This window comes from Larus michahellis, chromosome 18 (assembly GCF_964199755.1).
Source record: "Larus michahellis chromosome 18, bLarMic1.1, whole genome shotgun sequence".
Taxonomy (NCBI): Eukaryota; Metazoa; Chordata; class Aves; order Charadriiformes; family Laridae; genus Larus; species Larus michahellis.
The window spans coordinates 2,578,107-2,591,593 of NC_133913.1; the positions used below are offsets into that span (position 1 = coordinate 2,578,107).

At 57.7% G+C, this 13,487-nt stretch overlaps 2 protein-coding genes across 4 annotated transcripts; one reads left to right on the forward strand and one right to left on the reverse strand.

Moving 5' to 3' along the window:
- Nucleotides 1–661: 661 nt before the first annotated feature.
- Nucleotides 662–7,458, reverse strand: NT5C3B (5'-nucleotidase, cytosolic IIIB). 3 transcript variants are annotated; one of them, XM_074561528.1, is made up of 9 exons: nt 7,257–7,458; nt 6,855–6,953; nt 5,335–5,404; nt 4,812–4,858; nt 4,237–4,322; nt 3,982–4,071; nt 2,781–2,943; nt 1,724–1,924; nt 662–1,406 (listed from the first exon to the last, which is right to left on the reverse strand). In XM_074561528.1, the coding sequence occupies exons 1-9, from the start codon at nt 7,257–7,259 to the stop codon at nt 1,296–1,298; spliced, it is 870 nt and encodes a 289-aa protein (XP_074417629.1). In that variant the 5' UTR covers nt 7,260–7,458; the 3' UTR covers nt 662–1,295. The 3 variants fall into 3 exon arrangements, with proteins under 3 accessions (XP_074417629.1, XP_074417630.1, XP_074417628.1); XM_074561529.1 differs by having other exon boundaries at nt 7,241–7,306; XM_074561527.1 differs by lacking the exons at nt 6,855–6,953; nt 7,257–7,458 and having other exon boundaries at nt 5,335–5,836.
- Nucleotides 7,459–10,426: 2,968 nt separating this feature from the next.
- Nucleotides 10,427–12,829, forward strand: KLHL10 (kelch like family member 10). The gene is made up of 4 exons (XM_074561530.1): nt 10,427–10,898; nt 11,052–11,669; nt 11,990–12,139; nt 12,458–12,829. The coding sequence occupies exons 1-4, from the start codon at nt 10,479–10,481 to the stop codon at nt 12,827–12,829; spliced, it is 1,560 nt and encodes a 519-aa protein (XP_074417631.1). The 5' UTR covers nt 10,427–10,478.
- The last annotated feature ends 658 nt before the right edge of the window (nt 12,830–13,487 follow it).

The window sequence follows — 13,487 nt, forward strand, 5'->3', positions numbered from 1 at the left end:
GGTGGGGAGGCGCTGGAACAGGTTGCCCGGGGAAGCTGTCAATGCCCCATCCCTGGAGGTGTCCAAGGCCGGGCTGGATGAGGCTTGGAGCAGCCTGGGCTGGTGGGAGGTGTCCCTGCCCAGGGCAGGGGGGTTGGGACTAGATGATCTTTAAGGTCCCTTCCAACCCGAACCATTCTGTGATTCTGCGAATATTCCTTAAAAACCAAAACGCTGCCATTGGCCTCTCCTTCCCCCGTCCGCACCCCGGGGCTGCAAACGCGCGGCCCCGAGCCCCCAGCCCAGCCCTCGCCAGACAGACTCACCGCTCGCCTTGTGCGGCAGCCTCCGATGCGCTCCGTGGGCCTGCAGCGATCGCAGAATCATAGAATCATTTAGGTTGGAAAAGACCCTTGGGATCATCGAGTCCAACCATCAACCCCACTCTACCAAGTTCTCCCCTACACCATATCCCTTAACACCACATCTAAACCAGTCTTAAACACATCCAGGGATGGGGACTCCACCACCCCCCTGGGCAGCCCATTCCAGTGTCCGACCACTCTTTCCGTGAAGAATTTTTTCCTAATGTCCAGCCTAAACCTACCCTGCTGCAGCTTGAAGCCATTCCCTCTTGTTCTATCCCGATGATGGGAAAAAGCCTTTTTTTTTTTTTTTTTTTCACAGCACGAGCACGAGGGAGCGCAGCGGGGGTGCGCGGGGGCCTGGGAGCTGCAGGGTTTCTGTGGGGGATGTGGGGCCGGGTGATGCTGCGCCTGGTGGGGCCACAGCAGCCCATCGGCGGGCGGTGACGGAGCTCAGCCCCGGCACTTTGAAGCCCACAGAAAACAGGATGAGAGAGAGAGAGAGAGAGAGACTTCTTTTCTTAGACAGGAACATAGTAACATTAAACAGCTTCCATCTAAAACGGGCCTGTCCTCAAGCCACGGCAAATGATCTCCATTTCTGCGCTCGGCCGCTGAAGCAAGCACAGAATGTCTCCACCCGAAACATGAAACGGTTTGTTGTGGCCTCAGGCGGTGGTGGGGATGGAGTCCCAGCGGGACGGAGCAGAGCTGGGCAGAGGCGGGGTAAAGGGAATGGAGAGGCTTCCTCCGTCTCCCTGCTCCTGCTGCAGGGCTGACCGAAGGGGGGGTGGCGAGGTCGGGATGTGCACGGCACACGAGAGACAGTGCCCAGCGCCAGGATGGAGCCCAGCAGGTACCAGAAGATCCGCTCCAGCTTCGTCGAGGGAAGGACACTCGCTGCCCAGGCGCCTTGCTGAGGGGCCGGAGCCGGGACGCTGCCTTCCCAGTTCACGTCTCTACGAGGATGTACCGGAGAATCCCGTTGACCACATCCAGCGTCTCGTCGCTCTCCAGGACAATGTCGTAAGCGCTCAGGTACTTCTCCCTCCGCTCTTCCACCTGCGGCGCGGCGGGGACGGGGTGGAGAGGAGAGGGCTGTTAGCACCAGCAGCCGAGAGCGAGGATGCCGCACCCACAGCCCTTGCATCTCTTGACGCTACCGAAAAGAGGGGTCAATAACCACCCCGACAACGCCCCAGGGGCACCGGGAGCTCAGCAGACACCCCCAGCTCCCTCCGCACCCCCCACGGGAGCTCATAGGAATTTCTTGCAGCCCCGAATCACTCGGGCAGCTGCCTGCCCCTCTCTGCTGCCCCTCAGGCTTCGCACCTGGGGAAGGCTGGCAGGGAAGCACGAAAACTGCTTCTCACACCCACCTTGTCGTTGAGAAAGCCAATCTTGAGGATGTTCTCCACATTGGGAACGCCGTCTGCCATCGTCAGATCACCCATGGAGTCCCCCAGCAAGATGATGCTCGTCCTAGCGCTCAGCTGCTGGAAATACTCCGTCCCCTGCAGGACGCTGTTGTTCTTGTTGTAGGTGTGGATGAGAGGTGCCTTGAAACGCGTGAGGATTCCCTGCGCGAACAGGACAGACAAGCTGATCCCGCAGCAATCCCTCCGCCGGGCCGCAGCCTCAGGATCTTTTCTGGAGCAGGCAAACAGGGGGGACGCTCACAGGGCACCAGGTCTCACCTCGCGAGACACCCTCGAGGAGCCTGGAAACACCTGGAGACAGTCCCCAGGAGTCCCCTTGTTGCAGGGCAAGCCCTTCCCAAAGGTGAGAACAAACCCAAAGGATGGACATCCTGGAGACCGTGGTCGGGGCTCTGTGCTGCCCTGGAGCCGGCCAGGGGCCACGGAAAGCCACACTCGGTGGAGCCCCAGGGCAGAGCAGTGCCCTTGCAGAAGGCAGGACTGTCACGCTGTCCCGTGCTCCCCCGAGGACAGCCTGTCCCAACACACCACCCGTGGGAACAGAGGCCTTCATTGTAAGAGACGTGCAATTTTCTACTGCGCGCTGGGACTTTTCAGGCTTTAGCACATCAACAAAGGCCTTCCAAGCTGCTTTAAAGGACATCTGGCCTTCAGACCAGGAGAGACCTCTGTGGTTAACTCCATCCTTCCCCTGCACTGGGACGGAGCACACAGCGCTGGACACAGAGACGGCAGCGCGTTTCTGCCACTGAAAAGCACGTTTGGAAGGCGAGGAGTCAGTCCCCAGGATCGCCAGCAGATGCTCAGCTGTTCCTGCATGCTGCCTGCCCACCTTGCCCACGGCTGAGCCAGCTGCTGGTGTGGGCAGGGCAACCTCTAGTGTCGAAATGGGCAGCTTTTAACCTAGCGGTTTCTCAAACGGATCGCAGCCCTCAATTCCAGGCGAACAACTCTCCTCTCCGCAAGCTCAGCGCACGTACAGGACGCAGAAACTCACCTTATCGTCGAAGTCCATGTAGTTGGACACCACGTTGACATTTGAGTAGAAGACGTTGGCCTGACGGATAATCTCTTCAAGGACGTCACCGACGCCAGCGGAGAAGATGAACAGGGGGATGTTGTGCTTATGCAGCTGATCAAATAATTCATTGAATCCATCCCTGGGGCAGAAGCATCCGTTACACAGTATTGCATTACCGCCTCCCAGCTTGCCACTGCTCTCAGCCCAGCTACGAGGCTCCTATTTCCACCCGGGACTTCCCAAACCGAAACGCAGGCGTGAGCTCTGCAAAAAAGCGTGAGGTTTTTGCGGCCCCAGAATTTCTGCGGCCCCAGCGTTTCTGTGGCGGTCACTGTGCGTGCACGGGGCGGGCGGCAGAACCCCAGACCCTCCTAGCGGGGAGCTGGCACAGGACCACGCAGCGCAGGAGGAATTTGCCCAGCATCTCCCGAACGCATCCAGCTTCTCACCGGGGCACAAGGCGCAGGGTGCCCACGCCCACGAGAGCGGGTGCTGCCAGCCCCCTCAGAAACCATCCGTTAGAAACCTGCGGCAGGTCGGACTGGCTGTGAGGACAATCGGACACACGTGAAACAGTCTCAGTCCGCCAGGACGCGATTTCCACGCAGAAGGAGAACCTGGGCTCGTGAAAACCCAGACAGAAGGCACCATCTCCTCTCTGAGACTGGCAGCTCACCCTGAGCCAGTTTTGGGACTGGCGCTGCCAAGGCCAGCGCTTTAACAGCAAGTTTTAGCGTAACAGTTTTGTGCTGTGGGTGGAATTTGATGCTGAGCCAAGGGCCTGGATAAGGCCCAGCAGTTCCAATGAGTGGCGAGAAGATCTCTTCTGGAAGGGGGGAGCTGCTCGCTGTCCCCTTACCCTCCCGAGGGGCAGCTGAGGGCTCTGCCCAGCACCTGTCCCCTTGGCTGCTCCCGGCCAAGCCTGGAGGGAGGCGGCAGCGGTTTCTGAGCAGGAAGGAGTCAGCCATGCAGGGAGCAAGCTCAGGCTGCGGTTGCGGCGCTGACTTTCGGCTCTTTCACAATTAGAGCTTGGCCCCAGGAAGGAAGGGAGATTTGCGTCTGCCGCGCTGTGGAGGCTGTGCGCGCAGCGGGGTGAAAGCAAGGAGACCTGCTCGCTCAGTGGCAGGAGAGAAAGGGCCCCCGAGCCCTCGGGGCACAGCGAACCCCGAGCCCGTACCTCAGCATCACGTCCGACTCCCTGACGATCTGGGCTATGTCACCCCTCTGGATCTTCTGCTGTGACAGCAGCTCATGGGCCCTGGTCCACCTAGGGAAAGGCAGCAGCGTGAGCTTCCTGGGCAGCAGGAAAAGAACAACTACAACTTCCCGGCATCGACCCCAAGCCTAGAGAGAGTTCAAGCCTCGTGCCTCGTAGCCCTCGGGGCAAGAAGTTGCCAGGACAAGGCCAAGCTCATCACAGACAAGCACTCACCACTCCACCATGAGGGGACGTTTCTCTTCCAGGGTCCGGTTGGGATCGATCTCAATGGGATAGTAATAGTGCAGCAGATCTCTCAGCTGGAGCGTCGTGCAGGTGGAAAAAGAACAGAGTGAACATCACGTCTAAAGAGACTGTAAACAACAAGAAAAAGCATTTCTAAATTCCTCCAGAGCATCACGCCTCCTAATGAAAAGCCCAACCAAAACCGTTTCACTGAAGTCACTGCACTCCGAGCAAATCCGGAGAGCTCGGAGGAAGCGTTAACCCCCCGGCAGCCTGGCTGGCTCTCACATGCTTCAGATACTGCAGGTACAGACACACACACACACCTTCCGCCCCTTATCAGACGGAAGATGCCCACAGCTGGGCATGCAAATCACATTTCCCTTTTTAACTTCTCCTTCCACCGACACTGGCTGAAAGGCAGCCCGGACACTCGCCCCGCTCTCTGTCCCGGCAGGAAGGTACAGCCTGGAGAGCTGTCACACGAGCCAGTCCGACCTCCTGAGGATGGGTGACAGGGACAAAACACAGAGCTAAGCAGTGCCTTACAAAATGGCACCTACCTTCTTCTTGCCGTCCTCGCTGATAAGACGACTGTTATCAAGGATATCTGTAAAGACGATAGAACGCCAGTGTTGTAACCCAGAAACATAAAAAGGCTTTTGAAAAGGGCAGCTATCCTGCATCTGCAGCGCCAGCTCTGCCCAAAAACCAGCCGTGTGGGGCACACCGACCCGAGCACAGCCGCGCCGCGGGGTCTCGCCGCAGCAGCCCCCACCGCGAACCCGCTGCATGCGCTGTCGGGAGGGAGAGAGCAGCGCAGGGCTGGCACGCTGCGGGGTGACGGTGTTTGAGGAGAAGCAGTAAGAGCAGGAGATGGCTTCTGCAGCAGGCTGCGGGGTGCCCGGGGGCCAGCAGCCGCGGCTGCAAGTGGCCAAGGCCCGGAGCTGCACCGAGAGCAAACAGGACGGAGCGGCTGGGCTTGGCCCAGGAGGGAGGCGGAGGGTAAGAGGAGCCGTGGAGACAGAACACAAACACGGAAGACAAACAGAATCAGCAACAGTAAAAACAACGGCTTCGACTCACTGTGCGAAGTGGGGCAGCGTCTGCCGTTGCACCCAAACCTGCTCAGCGTCATGTCGAAGTCAGAAATGACCTGAAAGGCGAGAGAAGACCAAATCTGCGTGTGACCCAGCGTGCTCGGCCTTTGCCGTAGCTTTCCAAGGGTGCTGCTGCCTCCGGGGTGCTCCCCCCTGTGCAGCAGGTCTCCCGCGGGGGTGCAGACCCACAGCGGGGCACAGCGGCGGTGAACCCCGACGCTGCCACCAGCCCTGAACCAGCTGCCTTCATCCGGGACGGCCAGCACCCCTCCCACCCCAGCACTCTTATCAGCACCAAATGGCTTAATCCTGCTGACGTGTTGCCGTGGGTGGAGGGGGGTGTTTGGGGATTGGCTCATATTTATAGTTTGCATAACAGGGAAGAAAAAGGCCCATCCAGGGAGAGCCACCAGCCTGGGCCTCAACCAGAAAAATAGCCCGGTCCTCCCTCTCGTCTCAGTCTTGCAGAATCATAGAATAGTTTGGGCTGGAAAGGACCTTTAAAGGCCATCCAGTCCAAAACCCTACCATGGGCAGGGACATCCAACCAGACCAGGTCGCTCAGAGCCCCGTCCAACCTGGCCTGGGATGTTCCCAGGGATGGCGCATCTCCGACCTCCCTGGGCAACCTGGGCCAGGGGCTCACCACCATCAGCGTAAAACATTTCTTTCTTAGATCTGCTCTAAATCTTCCCTCTTTTAGTTTAAAGCCATTACCCCTTGTCCCATCACGACAGGCCCTGCTAAAAAGTCCCTCCCCAGCTTTCCTGGAGCCCCTTTAGGGACTGGAAGGGGCTCCAAGGTCTCCCCGGAGCCTTCTCTTCCCCAGGCTGAACCCCCCCAGCTCTCTCAGCCTGTCCTCACAGCAGAGGGGCTCCAGCCCTCCCAGCATCTCCGGTGCCTCCTCTGGCCCCGCTCCAACAGCTCCGTGTCCTTCTGCTGTTGGTGCCCCAGAGCTGGAGGCAGCACTGCAGGGGGGGTCTCCCCAGAGCGGAGCAGAGGGGCAGAATCCCCCCCTCGCCCTGCTGCCCACGCTGCTGGGGATGTAGCCCAGGGTGCGCGGGGCTTTCTGGGCTGTGAGCACACATTGCTGGCCTGGCTCATGTTGCTGTACTTGGCCTTGTTGAACTTCATGAGGTTGGCATGGGCCCACCTCTCCAGCCTGTCCAGGTCCCTCTGGATGGCATCCCTCCCCTCCAGGCGCCGATAGCGACACACAGCTTGGTGTTGTTGCCAAACTTGCCAAGGGTGCACTCACTCCCACTGTCCATGACACCAACAAAGATGTTAAACAGCACCAGTCCCAGCACCAACCCCTGAGGGACCCCACTCATCACTGGTCTCCACTTGGACATTGAGCCCTTGACCACAACTCTTTGAGTGTGACTACGCAGCCAGCTCCTTATCCACCGAGAGGTCCATCCATCAGATCCAAGCCTCTCCAACCCAGAGACACAAACGGGTGGGTTAGTGCCAAATACTCTGTACAAATGCTTTGCACGGTACCTGCAGTTTGTTCATCCCCTGCTCCTTGATGGCCCGGATTATCCCCATCACACGCTCCGGCTGCTCCATGCGCACCGTGGCTTTCTCCAGCTCAGGCACCTGCAGGCAGAGCCCCCCCCCGCCCCAGTTCGGTGCCGCCCGCGGGATTCTCGGCAGCTCCTGGGGGACCGATGCCCTCCGGCCCCCGGTGGCTTCTCCAGCTCCCCATCTCCCCCGCGAGGGCCACGCTCCCCTGCCCGGCTCCCTCGGGGCCAGTCGTACCCCAGTCTATGCCCCCACCGCCCGCTGCTCCCCACCACAGGCTCCCGGTCCCGGTCCCGGTCCCGGTCCCGGTCCCGGCTCCCGGCTCCCGGCTCCCGGCTCCCGCACCAGCCCGGCGCCCGCGCCCGGTCCCGCGCTCACCATCGCGCCCGCTCCGCTCCGCTCCGCGCCGGGAAGGGCCTCTCCGCGCCGGGGCCGCGCAGCCGCGGGGAGGAGCCAGGGAGGGGGCGGTGCCAGGACCGGAGGGGGACCGGGGGGGTGCCAGGGGATGCCCGGAGCCGGAGCGGAGCTGCCGGTGGTGCCCGGGACCCCTCGGTGCGCTCCGTCCGGGGCTGCGCCTCCGCCCCGCGCCCCAAGCGGCTGCCGGTACCGGCGCTGGCGGTTGCGTTTCCCCCGCAACACGCTCCGAGCCAGGAAGGCGAAAGAGAAAGGAGAGAGAAAGAGGTTGAAAAAAAAAAACCCACAAAGGTACCTGGCAAGGGCTGTCTTTTTCCTGTCGCGCCTTCCCCAGCGTCGCCGCAAAACTCGTTTCACATAAAACAACTCCACACCGACGGGAAGATGAAAAAGTCCCAAGTGTTTTCCAGGCCACGCTGAGATTTCACAGAGGGGCTCGGTGGCACCCGCGCTACCGCCAGCCACGAGGAAGTGGAGAGGAAAAGCGGGTGGCCATGAGCGAAGGCAGCGAGGAGTCAGCATGGGGCTCCCTGTGCCCCCGCTCTCCCCTCCTTGGCCCCAGCCGGTGCCTCCCAGCCCTCCAAATTCGCAGCGGGTCCGGCAGGGACAGAGTATTGGTGGCTCAGCATGGCCACCAGTGGGACCTGCTCCAAGGGCACTTCGGCAGCCGTCGGTGCCAGCCTTCGGGGAGCTTTACACCCGGGCTAAATAACATGAAAGAGCTGCAGGGGGACAACAAGGCTGGGTTTGCTCAGAGCAGCCACCGCCAAGGTGGAGGCGCAGGGGCCAGCGGGCTCTGGGCTGTGGTGAAACGAAGGCTGAGGGCAGCCATGGAGTGAGGGGGCTGGGAGGACCAGGACCCCACCTTCTTTAGGAAGAAGTTCTTTGCACTGAGGGTGGTGAGACACTGGCCCAGGTTGCCCAGAGAGGCGGTGGAGGCCCCATCCCTGGAGACATTCAAGGTCAGGCTGGATGAGGCTCTGAGCATGGAATCACAGAATGGTTTGAGCTGGAAGGGACCTTAAAGATCATCTAGTTCCAACCCCCCTGCCCTGGGGAGGGACACTTCCCACTAGATCAGGTTGCTCAGAGCCCCGTCCAGCCTGGCCTTAAAAACTTCCAGCCATGGGGCTTCCACCACCTCTCTGGGTAACCTGTTCCAGTGTCTCACCACCCTCATGGTGAAGAACTTCTTACTAATGTCCAATCTGAATCGACCCTTCTCTAGTTTTAATCCATTCCCTCTAGTCCTACCATTACCCGACATCCTAAAAAGTCCCTCATCAGCTTTCTTGTAGCCCCCTTAAGATACTGGTACGCCACAATAAGGTCTCCTCTTTTCCTTAAGGAGCCTTTTTTTCTCCAGACTGAACAACCCCAACTCCCTCAGTCTGTCTTCATAGGAGAGGTGCTCCAGCCCTTTGATCATCCTTGTGGCCCTTCTCTGGACAGGCTCCAGCACGTCCATATCTCTCTTTTAGTAGGGGCTCCAGAACTGGACGCAGTACTCTAGGTGGGGTCTCACGAGAGTGGAGCAGAGAGGGAGAATCACCTCTCTCGACCTGCTGGCCACACTTTTCTTGATGCAGCCCAGGACACGATTGGCTTTCTGGGCTGCAAATGTGCACTGACGGCTCATGTTGAGCCTCTTGTCTACCAGCACCCCCAAGTCCTTTTCTTCAGGGCTGCTCTCAAGCCAGTCACTGCCCGGCCTATATCAGTGCTTGAGATTGCCCCGACCCAGATGGAGGACCCTGCACTTGGTCTTGTTGAACTCCATGAGGTTGGCATGGGCCCACCTCTCCAGCCTGTCAAGGTCCCTCTGGATGGCATCCCTTCCCTCCAGTGTGTCAGCCGCCCCACACAGCTTGGTGTTGTCGGCAAACTTGCTGAGGGTGCACTCTATGCCACTGTCCACATCGCTGACGATGTTAAACAAGACCGGTCCCAGTACTGATCCTTGAGGGACTCCACTTGTCACTGGTCTCCACTTGGACATGCACAGATTGACAGCCACTCTTCAGGTGCAGCCGTCAAGCCAGTTCGTTTTCCACTGAATTGTCCATCCATCAAACCCATATTTTATCAACTTGGAGACCAGGATGTCATGCAGCACAGTGTCAAAGGCTTTGCAACCTGATCTAGTTGAAGATGTCCCTGCTTACTGCAGGGAGGAGTTGGACTAGATGACCTTTAGAGGTCCTTTCCAACCCAACATATTCCATGATTCTATGATCACCTGCAGAGGGGCTCTCAGCCACCCCCGGGTCCCCCCGCGTCTCTGAGGTCACTGTGGTCTGTATTCCAGAACCACCAGACAGGCAGAGTTTCCGAGACGATGGTGGAGAGCAAGGGGAAAGCCCTGGGGCACCTCAGGGAGAAGCACCTTCCACTGCCTTGGGCCTTGACGTGTGCGACGGCTCGGCTCCCCCCAGGTATTCATCCTCCATCATGGAGAGGAAGATGAGCGCTATGGCTTGTGCCGTCTTCAATGAGCTTCGCCTGGAAGGGAAACTCTGCGACGTGACCATCAGCGTGGACGGTGTGGAATTCAATGCCCACAAGAACATCCTCTGTAGCTGCAGCCACTATTTCAGGTGGGTGTTTGAAACAAGAGGGCATGGAGACAAGCAGGATTCCCCAGGCTGTGTCACGCTGCCTTAGTGCATCTCCAGTGCCTCCCTTGGCACTACAACTCCCCTCCAGCAGCTCCCCATAGTCCCGGTACCTGCCGGGGCACCAGGACTCATTCACAACCTGGGATGGAAGAGCAGCGCTGGAAGCGGTGTCTGGCGAAGCCCCAGATGCGGTGCGGGGCTGGAGCGTGGCCAGCCGGGCTCGTCCGTGAGCTTTTCCTGCCCTGCACACCACCACTCTGCTGTCCTTGTTGAAGCAGGGTGGCCACTCGCCCTGTGGCACTCTGTCCACAGCCAGGGGCTGTGACTCCTTTCTAAATAACCAGCTCGTAAAACACGAATTAATAAACTCCACAGCCTCCCAGCAGGGCTGCTGCAACTGCCCAACTCGGGGCATGGGGTAGGGGGCTTGGGGGACAACGGGGTCAGGGTTTAGTGCAGCAAAGCTGCTCTCCCCCCAGCACGGCATGGTTTTTTCAGGGCTTTGTTTGCCAGCAACTGGAGCGACACAGAGAGGAGAGTCTATAAGATCGAGGGCACCTCACCTGAAATGATGCGCCTCATCATTGAGTACGCCTACATCAGGACAGTACCAGTCACAGCTGACAACGTTCAAAGTTTGTTGACCGCAGCCGACCAGTTCAACGTCATGGGCATCGTGAGACTCTGCTGCGAGTTCTTATATTCCCAGATGTGCTCAGAAAATTGCGTTGGCATCTACAGACTCTCAGACTATTGCTACTGCCCCGAACTGCGAGAAGCAGCCCGCGTGTTCATCCTCCATCACTTTGAGGAGGTGACCAGGCTTTCTACGGAGTTTCTAGACCTCTCCATCGAGGAGTTCACCCACATCCTGGAGAAGGATGAGCTCAATGTGAGACAAGAAGAAACTGCGTTCGAGGCCATTCTGAAGTGGATTGATCACGCCCCGCAGGACCGCAGGCAGCACATTGCAGTCCTGCTGGGCAAGGTGGGTGCTGGCCCAGCCCCCGGGTCCTCTACTGAGCTTTGGACCACACTGGAGCCCGAAGGCAAAGCTGCTCAGCATTGGAGCCTTCCACAACGGGTACCAGGGTCTAAAGCACCCGCATTAATATTCTAACCTCCTTTTTGCATTTGTCAGGTGAGACTGGCACTGATGCACGCAGATTATTTCATGAACAATGTCAAAACACACCAGTACGTGCAGGACAACGAGGAATGCAAAGCTCTCATCATAAAAGCCCTGACGGAAATGTACAACCTTGATATGTATGGCCAATCCTTTTCTGATTTCACCCACCTGCTCACCCGTCCGCGCCTGCCCTGCGCCATCCTGTTTGCTGTCGGAGGCTGGAGCGGGGGGAGCCCAACCAACGCCATCGAGACCTACGATTCCCGGGCAGACCAGTGGGTGAACGTCACGTGCGAGCAGGAAAGCCCCCTTGCCTATCACGGCACTGCTTATTTTAACGGCTTTGTCTACGTCATCGGGGGATTTGACAGCATGGATTACTTCAGCAGCGTCAAGCGGTTCGACCCACTGAGCAAAACATGGCAGCAGGTTGCCCCCATGCACTCGCGGCGCTGCTACGTCAGCGTCGCCGTTCTCAACGACTTCCTCTATGCCATGGGGGGTTTTGACGGACAGACGCGCCTTAACACAGCGGAACGGTACCAGCCCGAGACAAACCAGTGGACGCTCATTGCCCCCATGCACGAGAGGAGAAGTGACGCAAGTGCGACCACGCTGCACGAAAAGGTAAATGGAACGCAGTTAAGGTTGGAGTGTGGGGAGAAGGACAAGGAACCAAACGCAGCATCACACAGCGAGCGAGCGCCTGTCCTGTCCTGTGGCATGGACCCGGGCAGGGACTCCCATGGAGCTCAGCCAGGGAGAAACACAGCTACCGCTCCCAGTTTGTCATCTAAAGAGAAAAGTGGTAAAAAAATACCCCGCAAAAATCCCAAACAAACAAACAACTCCCCCCAAAACCCAGCCAGACCATTCATTTTCTCCTCGATGTCTTCTCCCCCGAGGGTCTCTCTGCCCTGCTCACCCACTTTCCCTCCTGCCAACAGGTGTATATCTGTGGAGGGTTCAACGGAACCGAATGCCTGATCACAGCCGAAGCGTACAATGCCACCACGCACCAATGGACCCTGATCGCCCCGATGAACAGCAGGAGGAGTGGAGTAGGAGTGATTGCGTACGGAAACCAAGTGTATGCGGTAAGGCAGCAGCGGCACCTCTGCCCTAACACTGCCCAGCACCTGCACTCCTTCTTTTGCCTCATCGGCATTTCCTAGATTTGCAGCCTGGCCATTTGCTTCTAAGGGAGATTTAGGGAAGAAAGTGAGAGCCAGGACGGTCGCTTTTCCTCCCAAGGATATTATCACCTGCACACTTTAGGTTTTGGAAAACATGTGGATAATTGTTAAGCAGCTGCAGCAAAGACATGACTTACAACCAGGCACCATCCGACTTGTGCGCACAACGGTTTCAGTGAGGGAAGGCTCATTTCAACTCTGTACCTTTGGCATTCCCAGGTCGGGGGATTCGATGGAGTCAACCGCCTTCGCAGCGCGGAAGCTTACAACCCCCTTGCCAACACATGGCGCAACATCCCCAACATGTTCAGTCCTCGCAGCAACTTTGGCATTGAGGTGGTGGATGACCTTTTGGTTGTGGCTGGCGGCTTTAACGGCTTTACTACTGTTTCCCACGTGGAGTGTTATGACGAAAACGCTGACGCGTGGTACGATATTGAGGACATGAGCATCAACCGCAGCGCTCTGAGCTGCTGTGTGGTGCCAGCTCTAGCGAACATCAGGGAGTACGTGGCCAGACGAGACTACTACGTGGACACATCTTCAAGGGAAGTCGGGGTCATTTCTTCAACAAGTAGCCTGCCTGTATAAACAGCTCCACTCAGGTAATAAACTCTTTTGAGCAGGAAGTGAATGTAGTCACTTATTCAAAAAAAACCCAACCACAATTGATACAGGCCTAAAGAATCACTACCGCTGAAAACTTGCATTCTATGGCACCACAGAACGTGCACATCAGCCACAGCCTACGTAGCAACTTCAAAAACCAAAGGGACACCAGAATGCTAGAGAAATAAAAGGTTTATTTTCATTCATTCATTCACTTATTACAATAAACTTTAGTACAGTGTACTGAAGGGAAAGAACATTACAGCAGGGTTTGTTTCCAACGGCCTCTACACACTTACTACTTGACCTCACTGGAAGGAAGTACAGGAGTGCTGCTTCCCCGAGCCATCTGCTGAAGTCTACATTACTAGCGACAGGAGGGTACAGCTGCCGTGCCCCACAGTGACATGGACCTATGAGGAGTATCTGATTCTTAATGGTCTTCAAACATCTCATTAGTTCCGCACTTTGCATTCACACTAGCAATAAGATCAGATCCCCAGGAGCACCTGTTGGATCAGGCTTCCGCTCAGGGCTGTCAAATTAGAGATAGGATTTATACCTGCACATAATGTGGGCATAACTGAAAATAAATCCATCTATTTTAAGCTTGCTTGTTTAAGCCCACTAAATGTTACAC